The following is a 22,604-nucleotide window of genomic DNA, read 5'->3' as shown; positions in this document are numbered from 1 at the left end:
TGCCATTATTCGAGAAATCGTGCCCGCCATCTTGGATTTACAAATAGTGCCATATGCAAATTAAGCATCCCCAAATACCTCGAAAATGATACCCATATAGCATTTTCTTGAAAAATCGTGTCCGCCATCTTGGATTTAGAAATGAGTGCCATATTTGTAATGAGCACCTCTAAATACCTCGAAAATGATTCCCATATTGCATTTATTTGAAAACTCGTATCCGCCATCTTGGATTTAGAAATAAATGCTATATTCGTAATGAGCACCCCCAAATACCTTGAAAAGGATACCCAACTTGCCATTATTCGAAAAACCGCGTCCGCCATCTTGGATTTAGAAATGAGTGCCATATTCGTAATGAGCACCTCGAATACCTCGAAAATTATTCCCATATTGCATTTATTTGAAAAGTCGTGTCCGTCATCGTGTATTCAGATATAAATGCCATTTCCATAAGGATTACCAAAAATACATTTTTGGAAATTCGTGTCACTTGACATTGTCGATCGACATTAACGATCGACAAAACCGAGCAAATCTGTAGGCCCCTGATCGACAATGTCGGGCAAATCTGTAGGCACTCTTAACTTAATGATGAGTTAAGCAAGATACAATTTCCCCACTTTTGAGGGAAATGTTATTCCATGGCATCACTATTTGTATATTGGTGTGCGTGCCGACGAGCGTAGATACAAGTTGCTTACGCCTACATGAATTTGATTTTTGCCTCGCTTGTGACAGTTCGTTTGGTACGAAACTATCATTCTATGCGTTATTATTCTAAGGCCCTATATATATTGTAACTTTTACGCGTTGATTAATTACTTCTCTAAAATAATGAATCCACAAACTTCTCCACAACAAAAAAATTGACAGTGGGTTAGTCGGACAAATAAAATAACTATTGGATTTCACATAAACCTTTTTTTAATTATTATACTAAGATAACCGCGTAATGTGTTCCAACTCAATAGACAAAGGCGTCAACAATCAAGAATTTAGTTTCGTTGTCTTAAATAAGTATATAAAGACTAAATCAACCCGTTGTATATTAATGACAATTCGGCGAGTTACATTTACTTCTTGGAACCGATTGATCAATTTCCTTGGCGGCACTCGGAACCGAGAGGTCAGTTCCTGCCATCGGGCACGAGGAGGCCCTCGCCGCCGAGGCCGTCGACGACCCGGCCCACGTGCGCGGCGACGGCTTCCCGCCACGGCGCCAGCGCGTCGTCGCGCACCAGGCGCCGGCAGTCGGGCGCCGGCCGCGCGCAGGCGCCGTCGAAGCGCAGCACGCGCGCCTCGTGCGCCGCCACGCGCCGGCTGCGGCAGGCGCGCGCGCCGCCGTCCCGCGCCAGGCACCACAGCGGCCGCGAGGGCAGCGCGGCCACGACGCTCGCCGCATTGAAGAGCACCCGCTCCAGCGCGCCTGCGGGGTGGGTCGGGGCACGTCCGTTGTCCGTTGTCAGGCCGTCGGCATACGAAGCCGCGACGCCCTCAACTGCCACCCGGAGGTCACTCACTGTCGTTGGACGGCTCGGCCGCGCGCCACGTGCGTGCCAGCATGCGCGTGCCGCCGGCGACGTGCGCTAGGTCGCGTTGCGCGAGCCGCGGCACCCAGAAGCTGTGCACGCGCAGCGCGTCGGGCGCGCCTGCCGCAGCCGCGGCTGCCACTCGCGCCGTCAGCCGCATCCACGTGCCGTCCCTAACCGCCAGATGATTCTTAATGTCTTAATATAAAAAAGGCACATCATAGAGGTACCGTCACTTGTGTATTTTAACTTCTATGTTTTCCTTTGACAAAAGACGAATGTCCGAAAAGTAAAAAAGAAAGACAAAAAAATACGCAGAAGGGAATAAGAAACATTTATGTATGTATGTAATTCGAACACTTTGGCGCGGAGGAAAGGAATTTTCTTTTAACTGTTAACTGACAACAATCACTATCAAAACGGAAAATCGGATTAAATCAGACTTGTGACTGCTTGCTTCAGTAAAATGAGCCAAAGAACGAGATCCATTGTCTAGTCGAAGAGAAAAAATAGTCAGCTTGTCAGATAGGACTTTGGCAAGAACTGTTTTTAATAATAATAATAATGATTTATTTCAGACTCTTGGTCCATAATGGTTAGTAACAACAATTTCTTAAAATTATCAGTGACGTATAACTGTCATATCCGTATACCACACAAGTACTTTCAGAAACTCTTAGTGCAGTGTATTCGCTCTAAGTGTACTTAACGTTAACCATTTATATGTGTAACTAGTAAAAACTAAAAGTATGTCTTGTAAACTCGAAATGTAACCGCAGGAAATTAAAATCATAATACTTCGTAATGCAATTATTCTTAACATATTTTTATTCATTTGTTTATGTATTGCTATACGTGTACAACTAAATTGATCTTAAAGAAATATCACATTGACTGTCGGTAGGGGAGGGCGGGGCTGAACGTTCCGATTTTCAAATAACTTGAAATTTTATACTGAAAATGAAGGATAAAAATGGAAGTAAGTTAATTTGCTACTCCGCGAACCCAGAGAAGGTTAAATCGTGCAAAATAGCTGCGCTTATGTTGAATATTTTTTCATGCAGTTAATTATCCACCCCTCCCTCCGCATAAAATAAATAACACAAGCGCAACTACAGTCACAAACCACCACCAAAAATATACCCGACACGTGTTTCGCCTCTCCACGAGGCATCCTCAGGGGCTGTTGACTGATCGACGCTCGGCCGAAGAGTGAGCTCGTTCAGAACGGTTGGTGTATTTATACGCCGTTACCCCATGTGTTGCTATTGTTGAAACCCGAAAATACCCGTAATAAAGGTGATGATGCAAAATTCCATTGTTCATTAATTATACAACCCCTGTTGTTGCACCTAATTATTTCTATCTGTTCTAAGACACCCAGACGTACTCTTTTTTCGCAAAAATGTAAGATTTCATAAGAAGGGGAAACTGGTAAAATATGATTTGTTTCTAACAAATGTTTAGCGAAATTGGACCTGTCTGGGTGCTTATGTCTAAACGAAGAAACATGCTCTTTATATCTAGTTATAAAGTTACGCACTGTTTTCTTGGGTTCAGAATCAGGAATACAACGCACTCTATATATGTATGGCTCACTTTCAAATATGCAGCCTATACATTATTATGTCGAATTTTGTACAAATTCATTTAAAGATATAATAAAGAGTTGGGCAGATACATACATACAAATATTACTACAAATGTGAAAATAAGCGTGTACTATAAGAAATGGACCGATATTCCAACTAAACGTAAACTCAAATATCCGTAATTCCGAAAACCGATTTATAATAAAACCGTTACGCTTTCGAGTAATTTTTATACTTTTCACATAGACAAAATTAGCTTTTGTTTTGTAATCTTCCTAAAAAATACATTTGACATTATGAAAATTCGAGCTAACGTTATTGCGGGCAAATGTATTTTCTGACTACTGATAGGTAATCCCAAGCCTTAAAACGAGTACCTACAACAATATTTTATTAGATAATGCTAACGTTTAATAAAAAAATCATTTAAAAAATAATATTAAAATCAAAGCGACTCTATTATATTTTCTATTATAGTTATATTTATAGTATATTATTTCTATTATAGTTTCTTTGTTTTAAATATTTCAATCGCGTGTGGTTCGAACAATTGAAAATGACCAAGAAGTTTATATAAGCTTCTTGAAACTGACGTACTGGGTCTCTTTCCATCCTTTGCGCATGTAGTGTGCAGAAAAAGGACAGTTAGCTATTTAATTATTTTGTGTGCTTTTGTAATGTATATTTACGATTCATTTATATATACTATATATTTTTTAGCGCGAACCCGACGTCCATTTCTTGTCAATGGAATCTTATTATATATTTTAGTGGCTCTATAAGGACTATTAAATTGTGATAATTTCGATTTAAGTTTTTCGATGTGATTCTTCCAGTTACAGTGTGAGTCTATGGTTAGTCCTATTAAGTTAAATGCATTTACTTCTACATTGACACGCGTTGTAACTAGTTGTAGGTCAAGTTTTTCCTTTTGGTATGGTCGAAATTGAATAATTCTAGTCTTCTTAAGGTTTACTTTAAGATTATGGTCAGTCAACAAGTTTTTCACCAACTCGAAGTTATCTACAATATCTCTCCAATATTGGTTGTCATTTTTACATTTAAAAAGTAATGATATATCATCGGCAAACATAACACATAGCGATCCCAATGTATCCGGTGAGTCATTAATGTATATTAGATATAATATACATCCCAGTAAGCTACCTTGCGGAATTGAACAGTTTGTGGTGCGCATCGTAGAACATACTCGTCCGATCTCCCCATTTAAATCTATTCGAGAATGAAGTTCGACATATTGCTTAATATGTCGAACTTCATTCTCGAATGATTCGCCAAATACGACTATTCGTCAAATACGACTCAAAGCATCGGTGTGATTCCCCCTGATTCCGATCCCACATAGTTTCAAAAACAATATGGTATGGAGGACTTTATCGTATGCCTTAGTCATGTCTAGTAAAATTCCGACGGCATAATATCTATCATTAATATACGATATTGCTTCCTGCATGTTTATATAAATAGCATCAATTGTGGATCGATGTTTCCGGAATCCGAACTGATTTTCCCAAAACGACATACACGCGATTTGCCATCGCCTTTTCAAAAAATTTTGATATTACAGGTAATAGTGCGATGGGTCGGTAGTGGGTAATGTTGTCTTTAGTATCGCCCTTTTTTAATACTGCTTTAGGTGGTTTGGGTGGTTTGGGTGGTTGGCATCTGCTCCATAACTGTACTTGTTAGGTCTTATTAATTTGTACATTTCACGTTCAGGTACCGGTCGAAGGTACATTGAATTAACTGTAATTTTGAACAATGCTCCACATTGCTTTGATTTTATTTTCCGATTTTTTTATTATGTTTTTATAGTTTAATTTTTTTAATGTTTTTATAAATTTTTTTAAGATATTTTTTTAAGATATTTTAGAAGATATTTTGGTAAATCTTGCAATAAGATTTTAATATATATTATCATTCGGTTGATTTACCAATGATTTTAACAGTCGTTTGTGTCGACATGATTCTTTAAGCCCTCTCGTTAGTTTTTGTTCTTAATTTAATTCTTTTATATGGTAAGTAAAAATGTAATGAAGGATAGTTATCATTAATATTATAAAAGAAAGAAAGAAAGAAAGAAAGAAAGAAGAAAGAAAATACATTTATTTGTTTACCACAATGACACCACAAAAGACAAAAGACAAAAGAAAGAGAAATCGGAACAAAACAGAACTAAAACAAAACACGATCAAAACATTCAACGTAAAACAAATATATAATTACGAAACAAAAACACAAACAAACACAAAATAAAAATGTATATACAAAAATTAGATAAAGTTAAAACATGAACTATTCACACAAATAATAAAAAGAAGACTAAATATTGAGATACCTTGTGTGGTGCCAGCCGCGGTAACAAAAGGGTCACAAACTCAGTATTTGCTGGAAAACGCAACGCGTTCCCAGCACTGATTTTCAGTTAAGACCCTAAGTGAGGTCACGGAACAACATATGCAAGCATACTTAGGTACTTGAATATAACAGTAAAATAATTATATATACGTACATATTAAAACTGTAACAGATGTGTGTGTGTGTGAGTGTGGGTGTGTGTGTTGTGTATTTCATTTCATTTCATTGTATGTTTAAATACTTCCAAATAATTTATGTATAACTATGAAAATACATTATAATAATTAATACGTATACACTATACCTACATCAAGCAACTAATATATTATATAACAAACGTGTATAAAAAGTATAAATAAATAGGTGCTGGAAAAAGTTAACACAATCCCTTTTGATTTTCTAGCAGGAGAGCCTTAAGCTTGCGCTTAAAAACATTCCTACTAGAAGTGTCGTGAAGAGGAGGGGGTAGATCATTCCAGCACTTGGATGACGCAAACCTGAAACTTCCTCTGAAAGCTGCTGTGCGGTGAGCAGGAACGGATAGCCCGAACCTTTTACTTAAAACAGTTTTGAGACCAACGAAGTTTGCGATAGAGATACTCAGGTGTCTCGGTACTCACTACACCGAACAGCAACATAGAGAGGTGTAGCTGCCGACGAGCAGTCATATTTAAAAGGCTTGCAGCATTCAAAAATGGGGTGATATGGGATCTAGGAGGCATCCGAAAGCAAAAGCGTGTGCATGCGTTTTGTACACGACCTACTAAAAATACAATCACTATATACTACATCACAATAATTTAACCGCGACAATATCAGTGATTCACAAAGGTGTACACGCAAATCAACGCTAAGGTAATCACGAATACCATACAACAATTTGAGTCGATAAAAACAGTTACCCGTCACATTGAGGATATGCTCCTCAAAACGAAGTTCACTGTCCATCAGTACTCCGAGGTTTCTGACCCTATCGACCCGTTCCATTGGTTCACTCATAACCGCAATATATCTGGCTTCCAGTGTATTATGGATTTGACCTTTTGTTCCAAGCACCATGTACTTAGACTTACTCGGATTCAGTACTAGACAGTTCCTATCAGACCACGCCGCTATACGATCTAGATCAGCATTGATGTCATTGACTGAAGCAATAGTATCAGATGGCTTACCCGATATGTATAGTTGCAAATCGTCCGCATACAGGTAGTAGCTACAGTTTCTTATGCTAGTAACGATATCGGCACTGTATAATATAAGTAGTAGCGGCCCTAAAATGGAACCCTGAGGCACACCTCTAGTTACAGGGCGGAGAGAGGAATACTCAGTGGCACCGTTAACCCCAAGCAGTTCAACTGTTTGAGCCCGATCTGAAAGATAACTATGACACCATTCGATGGTTTTCAGTGTCAAATCCATAATACGACATCTTGTAGAATAGAAGTGGTATGCTCAAACTTTCGAAAGCTCTGGAGAAGTCCAATAACACCAGAAACGTGCTTTTCCCAACATCCTGTGCTGCCAAAATATTGTCGACCACGTCCAGCAGAGCTGTTGCTGTGGCTCGACCCTTTCGAAAGCCAGACTGGAATGCTGGAAGGATATTGATCCTCTCCAGGTATTTCGAAAGCTGTTTATGCACAACCCTTTCTATTATCTTGGACATGCATGGAAGAATGCTGATAGGACGGAGTTCGGACAAAGTGGAAGGATTATGCTTCTTTGGCAGAGGGACTATCTTAGCTGTTTTCCAGTCAGTCGGAAAAGTGCTGGTCTCGATGCTCTTATTAACCATGACCATTAATATCTCAAGCGTTGTCGGAAGAGTCAATAGTAACATGTCAATGGTCATTTGGTCAATACCTTTTGCTTATTATTTATTATTATGATTATTTGATGTTATTTTATTCCAGTCTAATTTTACGAGTTCTTTTTTGAAGAGTAACATATTCTCATTAGAGAAAATTTGGTGGGGTTAATTAAGCTATTTGTTATTTTACAACTAAAGAATAGGCACATATGATCAGACAAACCGCTGTCTAGTATTGATACTGTAAATTCTTTGTGATTTGTAAAAAGGAGATCGATGCAAGTTGATGATTTATCCGTTACTCGCGTTGGTGCTTCAATGATCAGGTGTAAATTGCATTCCAAAAAATTGTTACATAATTTATTATAATTTGCCGAATTTTGAGAATTATTTATGTTAAAATCACCGGTTACAATTACGTATTTTGTATAATTTAATGGTTTTATTTTGTCTATATTGCGATCCACTTTGTATATATTAAGTAGAACAATATTATGATAAGGCAATTCTATAAAGCAACTTTCAACAATACTTTCAATAGACAGTTCTTCGAAATCAGTCCGTTTTTTATAAGATACCTATAAGCGTTAGTATGGCTGGTCCGCCTCCAATCCGAAACCGTCGGTTATAGCAGGCTGCGAATTAACTCATTCATTGAATTGAAAGTATTGATGTTGATCCTATTTAATCCATGTTTCAGATAGACAAAGCACATCAAAATCGTGATTCTTTAACCAACTTTCAAATATTTATCTCATTATTAATACTTTGAACAGTTTTGTGCAATCATTTGAAATCTATTTTCGAAAGGAATAACTAGTATTTGGCTTGAACGGTGCAGATTTATTTTCAACGTTTGATGTATGCAGCTCTTGGTCGTAGGGGGTTATCTACTGGTTGTCGTACACCTTCGTATTCCTTCCCTTCTGTATATAATTTATTATTCCGAATGACAGCATGTTTTCCTTGTTTTCGTTCTTTGCGCACAATGTCAATCATTCTCCTACGGTCTTGAGCAGATTTTTTTATCTAACAATTCAGAAATTCCAATTCCAGTATTTCTGAAACTACCAGTATTTTGCAGAGTATACTTCGTCCTTTTTTTACTTAACAATTCAATTACAAGTGGTCTACGATATCCTTTTCCCTATTCGCCGTACATCTTCAATGTATCCCATTAAATTCACATTTAAAATATTACCGACGGTGTCTACTATTTTGTCACGTAACCCAGGCTCAGTTTCGTGTTGGTATTCCTCTAGTCCGTAGATAACAAATTTTCGCTGGACATCACACTCGCAACTAATGATATTCTGATGGCTTGCGAGAGAAGAAGTGACTTTGTCCTGTAAGTCAGTTAGTTGTTGTTCAAACATGTTTTCTCAGATTCTAGTTTTATAATTTTATTTTTTAAATCCTTTGTTTCGGCTTTTAGCTTTTCTTGTTCGAGTGTTAGGGTTTTTGTTTCGTTTATTATTTCTAATTTAAATTCATTTAAAGCAAATTTAATATCGGTTTTTACTGTTGATATAAGTGTTACCATTTCCGATAGTAGATATTTTGTATAAGTTCTAAATTTTTCATCCAATAAACTTCCTATTTGTTCAAGTGTAAGCGTAATTTCTCTGCGACTGTTTTCATTTGTGACTGAACTGGGCTAGGTACATTTCTTGTATTTAAGGTGTCACCTAATGTACAATGATCTTCACAAAGCCGTTCGTCTATTGACATATTGATGTCATCAAGAGATAGCCTGTGTGATCGCATCGGGGTGTCATCATTTTTAGGACGCTATCGTGTCACCAATAAGCAGTCTGGGCATAGCCAGGTACGTTCTAAGTCTAAGTTGCTTAGTATATCCGTTCACGCGATTCATGCGTCTCTGGAAGCATACCACACCTAGAGGTGCCGGTGATGATTTTATACCGATTTATCGGATATCGAAGTTATAACAGGTAAAAGAACTAATACTAATTGCTATTTCGGTAACTACTCTAGCAAACCATAAAGTTTTTAATGCCTGATAAAATTTAATTCTGTCATTAAAAAAAAATAAACAACTTCAAAAATACGTCACGACAATCGTGTGTGTTATTGTTTGGGCTGGTGATGTCGTTGTTTATTTATTGAAAACATACCGTAAGTTGCGTTTTTTAAGTTTACCCTGAATATAAATGTTTATAAACTATACTTTAAGGAGTAATTTCATGGTAAACATTAGAACCATTCAAACGGAATATTATCATATTTACCCAAGTACACCAAAAATTTCATTAGTGCTTTTTAAGTGCAGGATTTGCGGTGTATCACTGCATTTTATTTGAGATGTTTTTGTTGTAGTACGGAGGGTATATATTTAGAAATGTAGAATAATAATTTTTATTTTTAAAAACTTGTACCAATTTAAACTGAATCCTTCTCTAATTTGCGAAACCAAATAGCCGCCATTTTGCGGTAGGATGAGCGCATCGCGTGAGCGGATATAACTACACAGGTGTAACGGAATTTTAAACTCGAACCGGTTAGCCATGCGTAACGTTGAACTCGATGTTGAGTGATTTTGCACTTTTAATTTCACGAAATTAGGCACTTCACAGGTTCATAGAAGTACTGGTTGTCACGTATGTTCTTTATGATGTAAAAATTACTTCGGAGAACGGACGATAAGACAAGATTTTTTTTTAAATCGACGACACAAAACACTTGTTACTCGCTTCGCGCCTCGTGACTAGTAGACATAATCTCATGTCTTAACGTAAATAAAGCATCTGGTTATTTCCATTCGAAACTTGTTTCAGTTGTGTGTAAGACTTCTTTGTCCTTGATTATAAATTTTACACGCAGCACCGGGTCAAACCAGATTTTTCGCACAACAATGCTCATGTCTCATGCTCACTCAATCCGACTGGAACCGACCATTACAATTTCAGTACTTTGCGATAATTGTAGCTTATAAGTCATTGACTTACAAATAAATGGACGACGGGTCTAATACAAAAACCACGAAAAAATGTCCCAAGTCAACCTATTTAAACGTAGTGACATGTAAAGGAATATGAAAAAGCTAAAACGTTGAATTTAAATTGTAATGTCATCGCAGTACTGTCTAATTTTGCTTGCTTCGCTGTCAGTCGAACAAACGAAGACTAAAGCGTGAATGACGCTCTGTATATGATTTTAACGCCCTATAAGTTCGGACACTTTTTAGCGCGGACCCGACGTCCATATAATTGTAAGGCAATGTTATAAGTGCAATAATCTGACCCAAAGTTCACATAATAATATTTGTCCGCCCTTATGTATTTGATACTTCCTATTATTATTTACTGTGCACCAAATTGTTGGATACAAAAGTATTATCAAGGTCAAGCAGCGATAGCTGTTCTGGACAAACATCCGCAGGGAGACGCGTATACAATGTTATTTATGTGAAATCGCCATTACCTGACAGGTACTAGTATTTCGGAGGTGGTAAGTGCGCCGAGCCAGGCCGAAGCGGGCGCGGAGTGGCCCTGCTGCAGAGCGCGGTACATGCAGTCGTTAAGCGGGAGCAGCCGGCGCTTGGCAGCGGACACAGACGGCACGAGACGCGCGGGCGGCGCGGGGGGCAGCTGGAACGGCACGAGTACTACCAGCCCCTCCGCCATGTATCGGTCCACCGCCGCCATCACGGGCGCGGGCGCCTGTCGAGCAACAAGCGACACCAGTATAATCAGTAGACACGGGCAGTGGGATAGCGTACTAAACATTTTTTTAACTCTTTATTTATTTATCTTTGTTCATTATTGAACATGTCAGCCCCATTAGAAAACCAATACTGTAAAAAAACACGTAATGAAATCCAAACAGCTAAATCAAAATACTACCTAACCAAACACGTACCTGCACAAAATCTTCGTGGCACTACATGTTGGCTTCGACAAAATGAATTGAAACCACCCAACACTAAATGTGCGAACACCAACCTATGCAAGTAACCGAACTCTGATAGGTTCCTAATAGGGAGTAAAAAGACTTAACAAAAACGAAAACTGCGTATTCTTCTCATCGTTATTAGTATTTTCTTGTATGTGGCCATGTCTGGGAACCTGATAGTTAAGGAGATATTGAGAGTGAAAGTGAGAGTTTTTCTTTTGCAATTAGTCGTATGAGACTTAACGTCTGGGATCCTTGTGGTGCTATGGACAAGCTGGGAAAGCCTTAGCGTCAACGCAAGTTTTCGCGTCTCTCGCCCAGCATAATAGGTCATTTAGTATGGGCACAAACATTTTTTCATTCCCCGAAATAACTAGTGGCTTCGCTGGGTACCTATGATGAGCATCATCAGACTTCTCACTCAGATGTTGGAACATCTTGAACAGTGAATCAGACTGAAAACATAAGATGTTTAATTGCTTGTCTCCTAAATATGTATATTTATTTCAGGGTATTTGTATTATTGTTGATTTGTTTTTTTTTATTGTCATTAGCTGTGAATTCTTAAAAAATAATTTACAAAACACGTAAATTAAAATAAATTGTGTGTGTTTTGTAAATTTATGTAAATGTTTTTTTACTGTTCTGACATGTTTATACCATACCACCAACTGACTGTTGAGGGTGTTCGCTGATCGGTGGGATTCCCCAATACTACGCAGCTGGAAGCAGCTTCACCCTTAGCGTTGGGGAATTCTAGCGATAACACTATGTTTGCCACCACTATAGTTGTAAAATACTAACATTACATTATAAGTTGTAATACTAACAAGCTATGGATTGTGTCCGAAATAAAATCTTTTATTATTATTGTTATTATTATTAATTTTGCCACTCTCTGTCCGCATAAAATTAATAAAATAAATAACACAAGTGCAACTCCAGTCACAACGCTACCACCAAAAATATATTCGACACGTGTTTCGCCTCTCTACGAGGCATCCTCGGGGGTTGTTGATAGTTCAACTCTCGGCCGAGCTTGTGTTTTCGTGCGGAGGGCGGGAGAATTAACTGCATGAAACAAAAATTTAACACAGGCGTAGCTTTTGCATCATATAATCTCCACCGGGTTCGCGGAGTAATAAATTAATTTGCTCCCATTTTTATTAACATGGACTTCCGCAAAGTAAATCTGGTTACTCTTTGTAAATAAAAATAATTGAACAAATTTATGATCTACAATATTTATTTCATAAGTCACAGGTTACAACAACCAACAAGAGCTAATCGAGTCACTACCATGGATTTGACATCCAAGTGCGCAGAAGCTGTATAAGAAATCTTTTGGATAAATTTGTTGTCTCACTATAGTTTTAAACCTCGTAAATGGCAATTTTTGAATAACGACAAGAATTATTTTAGAATAAAATAAAATAGACATTTATTGCAACGATTTATTGCAAAGATTTAAATCCATTAAATAACATATTATCCGCATATCATGGTGTACTACACCCGTGTCGTATTCTATTAGCTCGAGAAATGATATAAACAAACTGATACCGTTAGCTACTAACTAGCCAAAAAAAAACAAGTGCCTCTTAATGCTTACAAAAAAATAATATTATCGTTGTTGTGTAGTTGATATTGCCTGTATTGAAATTGCTAACTTACATTGCAAAATTACGTATGAACTACAAATTGCGATGTGCACCTACGACTATACATAATATGTGAGTGACTTTACAGGGAAATTGATAACTAGAGTAGATTTGTTGCTTACAATTTAAACAAAGTTGATGTTAAAAATATGTAACAAAAAATATATATATATAAAAAAGCAAATCAATTTTGACCAACTTTACGGTATTAATTAATCAGTGCAAACACTTTCTTTGCTCATTAGACGCGGCCTGCAAATCGCAATTTTTGTGTAAGCAACAGCTCACATTTGGTTTACATTTAAGTAAACATTTTTCTCACTATATTAAAATACTACATACCTACTCATTGAATGAGTGGTTTATTCTGTCCTTTACAAAACTGATTCATAACAACATTCCCAGCGTTTGTTGGCATTAATATGATAATTATCATTAAGTAGTGATATTGGAAATAATAAAGTACCTACAACCAGCAATATCTAAAAGAAGAAATGTTTTCAACAAATGCGGTTGATATTGATATATCCGACTACACAAGAACAAATAGTGCCTGTAAATACTAGCCGAATAGAACAACAAATATGAAGGAGTGAAAACACCTTGTGTGCCCCATAAAGTGAAAATTGTAATGTTTTTATAAGAAATGGAAATTACTTATAAAAATGTTAAGTCAGTCTATAATCAATAATATGGTCATGAAATACAAAGGAGTGATCCATGAGTTGTTCGTAAATTGGAGTAACGTCATTATACGCACTCAAATTATCAGTAAACGTGAAGGAGTGAAAACTCCATGAGTTCCACACAACTGAAAATGTTTAATCCTATATATCGACAACTATGTACTATGGCGGCCTATCCCAAAAGCTAGTGATACGCCCAGGTCACCTAGTATGTCTGCTACGCAAAGTTAATGAATAGCATCCCAATGTTGTCAGTAATCTTTTATTATACCCAACGAAAACTTTGGAGGCTAGTTCACAACAAAATTTTGCCTTTTCTGAAAAAATATCATAAAAAAAAAATCAATTTCTGGTTGATCCGCTATTCTTGAAAAGTAGCGATGTGCACATTAGCTCACCTTTTCGTTTTGTTTCCACTCTAAGTGAATCCCCTCTGTCCATAGTAAAGCAGTTCAGCACTAAGTATTAATTTGATGCAAATAGGAAAAGTGACAATGAACCTTAGAGCACATCGATGAACTATGTGACGAATTCAAAGTAGCACAAGGGCGTCTAAGCGCGTAGTTCGTAGAAAAGTCAATCGTGGTCAAACTGGTTGTTCAAATCGTATGGCTCACATGATGATACCTTCAAGTATTTTAATTCACATAATCATTTCATATTGGTGTTAATTGATGTGTAATAATATACCCAAATAAGAACTGGTAATTACTTTACAAGTACCTAGGTATCAACTATCGCTAAAGTGTCAATTATTGACGTATATTCAATTTCTTTTACTCCTTGCGTCAATAAATAAAATGATTAGTGGATATTTCACATTGAAAAAAAGTTGCGTATATGGTGTCAGATTTATTAATCCAAACGGAAAACATTGATCTTAAGTATCCCTAGGAATAGTTAGGGGTATTATTTAAGTCGTAAGGTGGTCTAGTGGAAAAGTATTTGAAAGGGTTGTACACAATCAATTGTACGTCGCTTTGGCTGGATCTTTTAGTCCAACGCAGCACGGCTTTCTAAAGGGACGTAGCACTCTTTCAAATCTGGTTCTTTTTAACAGTTTTGTAACTGAGGCGATGGGTGAGGGATTTCAGGGTGACGTCGTCTACACGGACTACAGTAAGGCATTCGACCGAATTAGGCACTCTATACTCTTGGAAAAACTTGCTATCATCGGCATCAGAGGTGATTTACTTAGATGGTTTGCATCATATATAAGTAACCGGTCACAGGCCGTTGTTATTAATAACTACATATCCAGCTGGGTGTCTGTCCCTAGCGGTGTGCCTCAAGGATCATTGCTTGGACCGCTCTTATTTGTGGTGTTTGTGAATGATGTTGGCCTGTGCATCCAATGATCTCATTTGCTGTGTTTTGCCGATGATATGAAGATCTACGCCAAAATTACTAATATATCGGATGCCGAAGAGTTACAAACAGATCTTTATCGTCTAGAGAGTTATTGTATGGACAATGAATTGGACATAAATGCCTCAAAATGCAGTGTCGTCACATTTGGTCGGAAGCGAAACCCCATCCACTTCAACTATATCCTGAAGGGAGATAGGTTGCAAAGAGTGTCTACTGTGAAGGACCTCGGCGTTATTCACGATCCCAAGATGCTTTTTGACTGTCATGTTAATGCCACAATTACTAGAGCCAATAGGGCACTAGGATTCGTGATGCGTAGCTCAGTTGACTTTCATGACACAAAAACTGTAAAAATATTATATTGTTCCCTTGTGCGTAGTATTTTGGAGTACGCCTCTCAGGTCTGGAACCCAAGATATAATACATATATTTCGCGTATTGAAAGAATTCAGCAAAAATTTATTCGTTATTTATGTTTTAAAACTAATCAGCCATATCACTCTTCGAACTATTTAGACACTTGTAAAAAACACCATTTACTTCCCCTTGAATTAAGACGTGAAATAGCAGATATAAACTATCTTATTAAAATTACCACCAACATAATTGATTGCCCCGAGCTTCTATCTGAAATTTACTTAAAGGTCCCGACTAAACATTTACGCAATGAATCAATTATTTATTTGCCTGTAGCTTTACAAAATTACAATTATTTATTTGCCTGTAGCTTTACAAAATTACAAACGCAATTCGTTTATATGGCGTGCGAGCAAAAACTTTAACAAACTTTCTGCCACTTACGATTTTGACTTATTTAACACTAGCTGTCTTTGTGTTAAGAAACATTTAACTAATTCATTTTTATGAATACAGTGAGTTGGCGGGTTTGAGTGGTGATACATTATTTGTATAGTGTGAAGAGTATGTGTGTGTGTGTTATGTTATATTTATATTGTTAATGTTAATGTTATATTGTCTTACTGTTATCAATGCATCACATATTATTGTATTTTTGCCAGCATGGGAACTGTTTTGCTTCAAATTATTTAATTAAGTCTCTATTTTATTGTAATATAAGCTGTTTGTGCCCTCCAAAATATAAATAAATAAATATGCTTTGGAGTAGAGACATTTAAGCAATATTTAATTGGGAATGAAACAGTCAAAGTGGAAACAGATCATAAACCAATATTAGGAATCATTAACAAACCACTACCTAAAGTGCCAGTAAACATTACAAAAAATGATTATGAGATTGCAACTATTTAGGCTGAATGTTGTGTATACACCATAATATTTATATATTGCTGACACTCTATCAAGGGACTTTTGTCTCAGTGGTTATGATCAAGAAACAGCTCTAGATGATGATATTGAACTCCAGGTTTGCTTATTACTACAGAATCTACCGGTTACTGCAGAATGCTGGAATAAAATTAATTTAGCTGCCGAAAAGGATACAATCATAAACAAGCTCAAACAATCTAATGGGTGGCCAAAATATTACAAAAACATTGATGAAGAATTAAAACCATATCACCAATTTAGAGATGATGAGAGAGATGAGATAGTATTGATTAAAGACTTGTTATTTAAGGATGATCGAATTATCATACCGCAAAGCTTGAGAGGTAACATGCTGAAAAGTCTTCATACTGGACACCCTGGTATCTCCAGAATGGTAAATAGAGCTGAACTTACTATGTACTGGCCGGGAATAGTGCAAGATGTAAAGAAATTTGTCAGCAGTTCTGATATATATGTCAGAAATATCAGGATAATAAACAGAAAATGGTTTTAAAATACAAGAAGGTTCCTATGCTGCCGTGGCAAGAAGTTGGTTGTGATATATTTGAGTTCAATCAGAAGCACTATATAGTAGTTGTAGATGCATTATCAAATTATACTGAAATTGAGTGCATCTGTGATTCAGAAATTAAAGACAATATTTGCTAGAAATGGTGTACCAGTTATACTATTTTCAGACGGAGGACTTTGTTTCGATTCAGAACTATTCAAGTCATTTGAGAGAGAGTGGTGGTTTCTGCATATTAAGTCCAGTCCACACTTTCCAAAGTCTAACGGATTAGCAGAGAGCGCTGTGAAAACGGTTAAGAAGATGTTTAAAAAGGTTGAGAGCAGCAATGAAGATCCTTTACTCGCTCTGTTGAATCTTAGAAGCATACCCAGCGGTAAGGGTCACTCGTCTGCTTCGATGTTAATGGGTAGACAGCTGCGTACTGTAACTGGGGCGTAGCTTGGGATGCGTAGCAAGAGGTACTTTTATGAATTTAAACTGGAATAATCTTCAAAATATACTTTATTGCACTTTTCTCACATACTTTCGGCGTTGGGTTATATTTTGTTATATCACGATGCTCTATTCTTTTCTTACTTCATTTTTCAAAAACACTTTCTAATTACAAATCTATTCATTCAGCCAGTGATTCTACTCATAGAGTAGAGCCTAGACTACAGTACTAACATTCATTTGTGACGCTGGTATCTAAGCTCACATATATGAAGGACAGAAAAATACTAATGAAACAAAAAGACGATACAAAGAGTAATTATGACAAAACTGCAACTACAAGACTAGGGTTCAGAGTAAATCAGTCCATTCGATTTAAGAAAATGCCAAATGATAAAACTTGGATGAAGGGAAAAATAGTGCAGAAAACTAATAGACCTAGATCTTACATTGTGAAAAATATGGAAGGTGTCTAGATACAACAGAAATTAGATTTTATACGGCTGTGTGAATTGAGAAGTAATGAGGAAATTATTGGAAATACAGAGCCACAGCCAATACATGATACCGATGGACACCATAATGAAACTTCAAAGGTTTCAGATACCACATTGCAGACAGAGCTTCCAACCTCACAGATAAAATTATCTAGATCAGGTAGCGCACTAAAGCGTCCACAAAAACATGCTGATTATGTTACATAACTAATCTCTTGTGTACTTGCTAGATGAGTTTGTAATTGTAACTTATGCAAAGATATGTCAAATATGTTTCTTTTTATATATTTCTTTTAAAGTTCATTATTGCCTATCTTCTAAGTCTGATTAATACATTCGCTTATTTGATTAGAGCTACGCATATAACTTAAAAGGGTAAGATGTTAAAAATAATGTTGTTGTCTGCGGTTAGTCAGTCCTGTCAATACAGTTAAATAGCAACGGCTAATATGTCTTTTATTTCTTTTTATTAAAAATACTACACCACCTATCTCCGTTTTAACCTTTCTCGATCTGAGCCTCTGACTAGCTCGGAATCAATCAAAGCGCACGTCTGTAATGATATTACAAGCTGTAAATGTTTTACCCTCTCAAGAACTAGATTTGTGAGATACTTGGTGGTTCTGGTGGATGATGGACTAACCTGGAGACCTCACATCGATAATATTTGTGGAAGAGTAAGGAAGTTGATCTACGTTTTTAGAAACCTTTTTTTTTTTTTTTTTTGCGTCACTGTGTAACTTCGGATACGCTTATTTTAGTGTACCGTTCCTTATGCGAATCCATTATATCTTATTGTATTCCCATTTGTGGCGGTGCATTTATATATCTTTACATGACATATCTTTTGACCCTTGAACGTGCACAAAGGGCGGTGTTAAATTCCATTTTATTTAAACCAAGAGACTACTCCACTGATAGGCTATACTCTGAAGCCCAGGTACTCACTGTGAGGCAGTTATTTATACTAAAATGTGTCTTGCATCGTCATTAAATTCTACCCATAAATCCAATCGCTCTTAGTAGACGACGAGGTTCCCCTGTCTGTGACACTACACGATGCCGTACTGCCTTTGCTAACGGATTATTAACAGCGCTAAGTGCTAGATTATATAATATTTTATTATATATATAATCAATCCCTACACATATACGCATTAAACAAATATGAAGTTAGTTATATACTAAGAAAATGGTTACAGAAGTTATCTTATGAGAAGACGGAAGAATAAATGAATTGTCGCCATGTCGAAAACAATTCTTAAATAATTTTCGCTTTCCAACTTCTTGCAACCTATCGTCTGCACTCATATGTTTAAACTTCCAACTCATGAAAATAATGTTTGTCGCTGCATATTACACATTCACGATTTAATTTTTTATCTACGGCTGCCATTAAACTATTACACTGACTGCTAGACTTATACTTAGGTTGATTTTGAATATTCTTATGCTCCTTTTCGGATCGGTTTATATACGGTTTCTAGATATCAGCACGACTACACAGGAATATCCGTTAAATTTGCTTTATATTCCTCCCATTTTCTACTCGTGTGAATGTCCAATTTGTTCGAAACCATAAAAATTATAAGGAATTACAGGATGGTACCGTGACCGCGGGACCTGTAAAGGCCCGAAATGTCGGTTTGTTTGAAAAAACAAATATACGCGATTTAAATCCGGAAAAATAGTTTCATTTCCTAGAAATTTCTTCTATTAGCCATTACATATTATAATTTTATGTGAGAATATTTTTAACAGATAGTTAACCGTTGTAAATATTTTTGCTTTAAACTGGTTCGGTATCAATGCTTTCAGAATATAAGCAATTCATTTCATTTCATAAAAAGTAGTAAGACTGTATATTAGAGGTCTTGATGTTAAATAGGAGCATTTGTAAATATGGTTAATATCCATCAGGCTTAGCACTAACAAGGTGTATACCAAAAACCTTGACACAATCAGAGACGGTGGCGGACCTTTCTGTTCTCCTGCCGAGCGAAAACTCACACACGAGACGGTAATCGTGTCCACACATACTTCCACTACAGTTGGTTGGTATATAACGCCGACTAGCGTAAATCGCAGCTTATCATCATGCTTGACGATGACCGGTATCGTAAAAAGTCAATCATAACAATTCTTAACTAACAAACAACATAATAAAAATTTAAAATACAACGAATAGCGACATCGCTAGCCGGGTCTGGTGGCTGTATATATCTAACTGGATGACGAAATATGATAGATTTCTCATGGCGCTACGGCTAAAGCGTCGTTGAAAAACCAAATACAAACATACGACCCAAGCACATAGGAAAATTCGTGACGTCCGCTGGTTCGTTCCGTGACTTAGTTGGTATAGCGTCTGCCACGGTATGCTAGAAGTCGATCGAAAGATTTTTTCCGATTCTTTGATCTTTGTATTTATAATTATAACAAACAATAAACAAACTTTAAATATTTAAAAAGATCAGTGATAGAGACCGTAAAAATATTTAACGTATTTGCATAGAATTAAGTTTAATTTATGTTCAATCAACTGTCAGTCAAAGAGTCTCACGTATCGGTCACGCACTGCCTAACGCCTACATACTATTCAAGTTACACGGCTAAACAACCAACAATAAGCGCCAAGCAGCTACGTGGGGCGCACTAGAAGTTTCCGGAATGAATAAGAAAAAAATACTATAAATGGTCAAAAATGAATTTTTTGTTTCTCAAAATATTCTCCGTTAACGTTCATGCACTTTTTCATACGAATGAACCAATTTTGAAAACATTTATGCTACTCCTCCGTGACAATCTCTGAAACACATTTTTCATACTCTTCAACAGCCTCTTCAGGTGATGAAAATCGTTGACCGTGTAACTGGTTTTTAAAATTTGGAAATAAATAAAGGTCACGAGGTGCCAGGTCGGGACTGTACGCGGGGTGGCTCATAATAAATTATTAATATTCCATTATACTCGTAGATTAAACGTAGAGTATTTTTAATTTTTAAGTTTTTCCAATGAGTTCAAAATAAGAGAAGGTTGGTTTGAAGCTGCAGGAAAATCGTAAGAGTGCTTTTCTTATTACTATTTCTGACTTTGTTTCAATTACCATAGCAAATGCATTTAAAAACAAATAAAATAAAATCGGCTTTATTTTACATGTGCTACAAAATAAATTAGATAAGTCCTTCATAAAAAACAACATAATTTAATTTATTAAATTCGTTAATGGTCCGAGTTTACGGCACGACGAGTGTCAAGCAATGACCGCTTCACCAACCCGTGGTAACGTATAATGGAAAACGGACACTGGCGACGATCGCCATAATTTTTACATTATTCTTATAAAACTGACACTGGCCCAAGCCTAGTGGCCGCCATTAACAAAATTATAATAATTTATATTAATATGTTAATTTAATAATACACCAGTACCAGTGTAGGTATAGTATGAAAAAATGAATATTTCTTTAATATTAAAAATAGCCACATGATTTCTAACTATCGATTAGATAGGACCACATCCCCCGTTGAGTAGCGTCAGTTTAAGGTTAATAAGGTTAACAATTCACGGAGCGGTTTCCATCCGCGCCCGCCGGTGCTGCGGGACAGCGGTTTTATTTCAATTTAGTGGGAGTTAATCGCAAGTCGCGCGGTTAATAAAGAACTCATCCCGCGTGCGCCTGCACCACATTGCGCCTGAACCGACCGCCAAAGTGCGCGGGCGACGACGGCCGCCAGCGCACAGATGATCGCGTCCTGCGCGGTTCTACTAGTACCCAGCTGTGAAATGTGCTACTAATTTTACATACTTAATTGTTACATTCTACGAATGCCGCGGTCTCGCGGCAGACGTGGGTGAAAACCGCTCCGTGAGCTCTTAGTGTAATATGAGGCCATGAGAACCATAGTGGCCTAATTCAATGGACAAGCCATAGTGGCCTATCTTACTTAGGCCAGCATGGCACCTCAAATTTAGATCACAGACTAAAAACCATAACAATGATTATGCTGCCATCTAGTGAAAATTCGTTGTATCACTTTTAGGCCTTTCTGGTTCTATCAAAATGATCAATTTGAACTGGAAAAAATCATAAACTCAATATTGTAAAAAAATGAGTTAGGCCGCTATGGTTCTCATGGCCTCATATAATGTCGTTTTTGTTAGAGTTTGAGCATGATGTTCAATGAAACTCAGTGGTCAAAAAGAAGAAATATATTTAAATGTCATGTTTAAATATAGCTTGTCAAAAAATGTCGGAAAAATATAAAGAGTGATAGCAAAATGTATTTACGCTTTTATTTATAAATAGTATTAGCAAAGTGTAGTAAATTCTTCAACTATAAGTTCTAAGTGTTTTCATGTTTTAAGCCCTAACCAATCAAAATAGTTAAGTTATGGTAGTAGATAATTTGATTTGTGGTTGTCTATGTGTGTCTATGGCACCCGCAACACAGGGTATCCCTAGTGCAGGGCTATGTTGAGTGTGTGCGTTATTATTATTATTATAATTGAGCGTAAAGTTTGAATTGCACACTAGCTAAAAAGTGGCGACATAGGATACCCGACACGATCTTACATAGCGTCATTACATATCTCCCCTTTTTTCCTGTATCCATGATACAGACTTATTACGCTGCCATGTAATAGAAACCGCTAGTAAAATGCGGAGCAAAATGGATACACGTCCGTTCACATCTACGAAGCGGGAGCGAAGAGGTGAATTCAATAACATCGCTCTCGACCGACCACATAATGATTTAGAAAGTACGAACCTACGGGAGCACTGTTGGAGGAAATTACCTTGCTTAAGTAGAGCAGAATAGAGCGCACGCCGAAGGCGCGCTGCAGCTCGACCCACTCGACGAAGTGCTCGGCGGCCGCGCCCGCGGGCCACGCGGCGCACAGCAGC

The 22,604-nt window shown here is 37.0% G+C and overlaps 1 protein-coding gene across 1 annotated transcript; it reads right to left on the bottom strand.

Annotated features, from left to right (window-relative positions):
* Positions 1 to 1,130: 1,130 nt before the first annotated feature.
* On the bottom strand, positions 1,131 to 22,580 carry LOC113226112. The gene is made up of 4 exons (XM_026458641.1): positions 22,496 to 22,580; positions 10,758 to 10,996; positions 1,524 to 1,705; positions 1,131 to 1,429 (listed from the first exon to the last, which is right to left on the bottom strand). Exons 2-4 carry the CDS (start codon positions 10,979 to 10,981, stop codon positions 1,131 to 1,133), a joined length of 705 nt encoding a protein of 234 aa, XP_026314426.1. The 5' UTR covers positions 10,982 to 10,996; positions 22,496 to 22,580.
* Positions 22,581 to 22,604: the final 24 nt, after the last annotated feature.

Source organism: Hyposmocoma kahamanoa, unplaced genomic scaffold (assembly GCF_003589595.1).
Source record: "Hyposmocoma kahamanoa isolate Upper Pololo Valley unplaced genomic scaffold, ASM358959v1 182, whole genome shotgun sequence".
NCBI classification, from domain to species: Eukaryota; Metazoa; Arthropoda; class Insecta; order Lepidoptera; family Cosmopterigidae; genus Hyposmocoma; species Hyposmocoma kahamanoa.
This window is presented reverse-complemented; position numbering and strand designations above follow the sequence as displayed.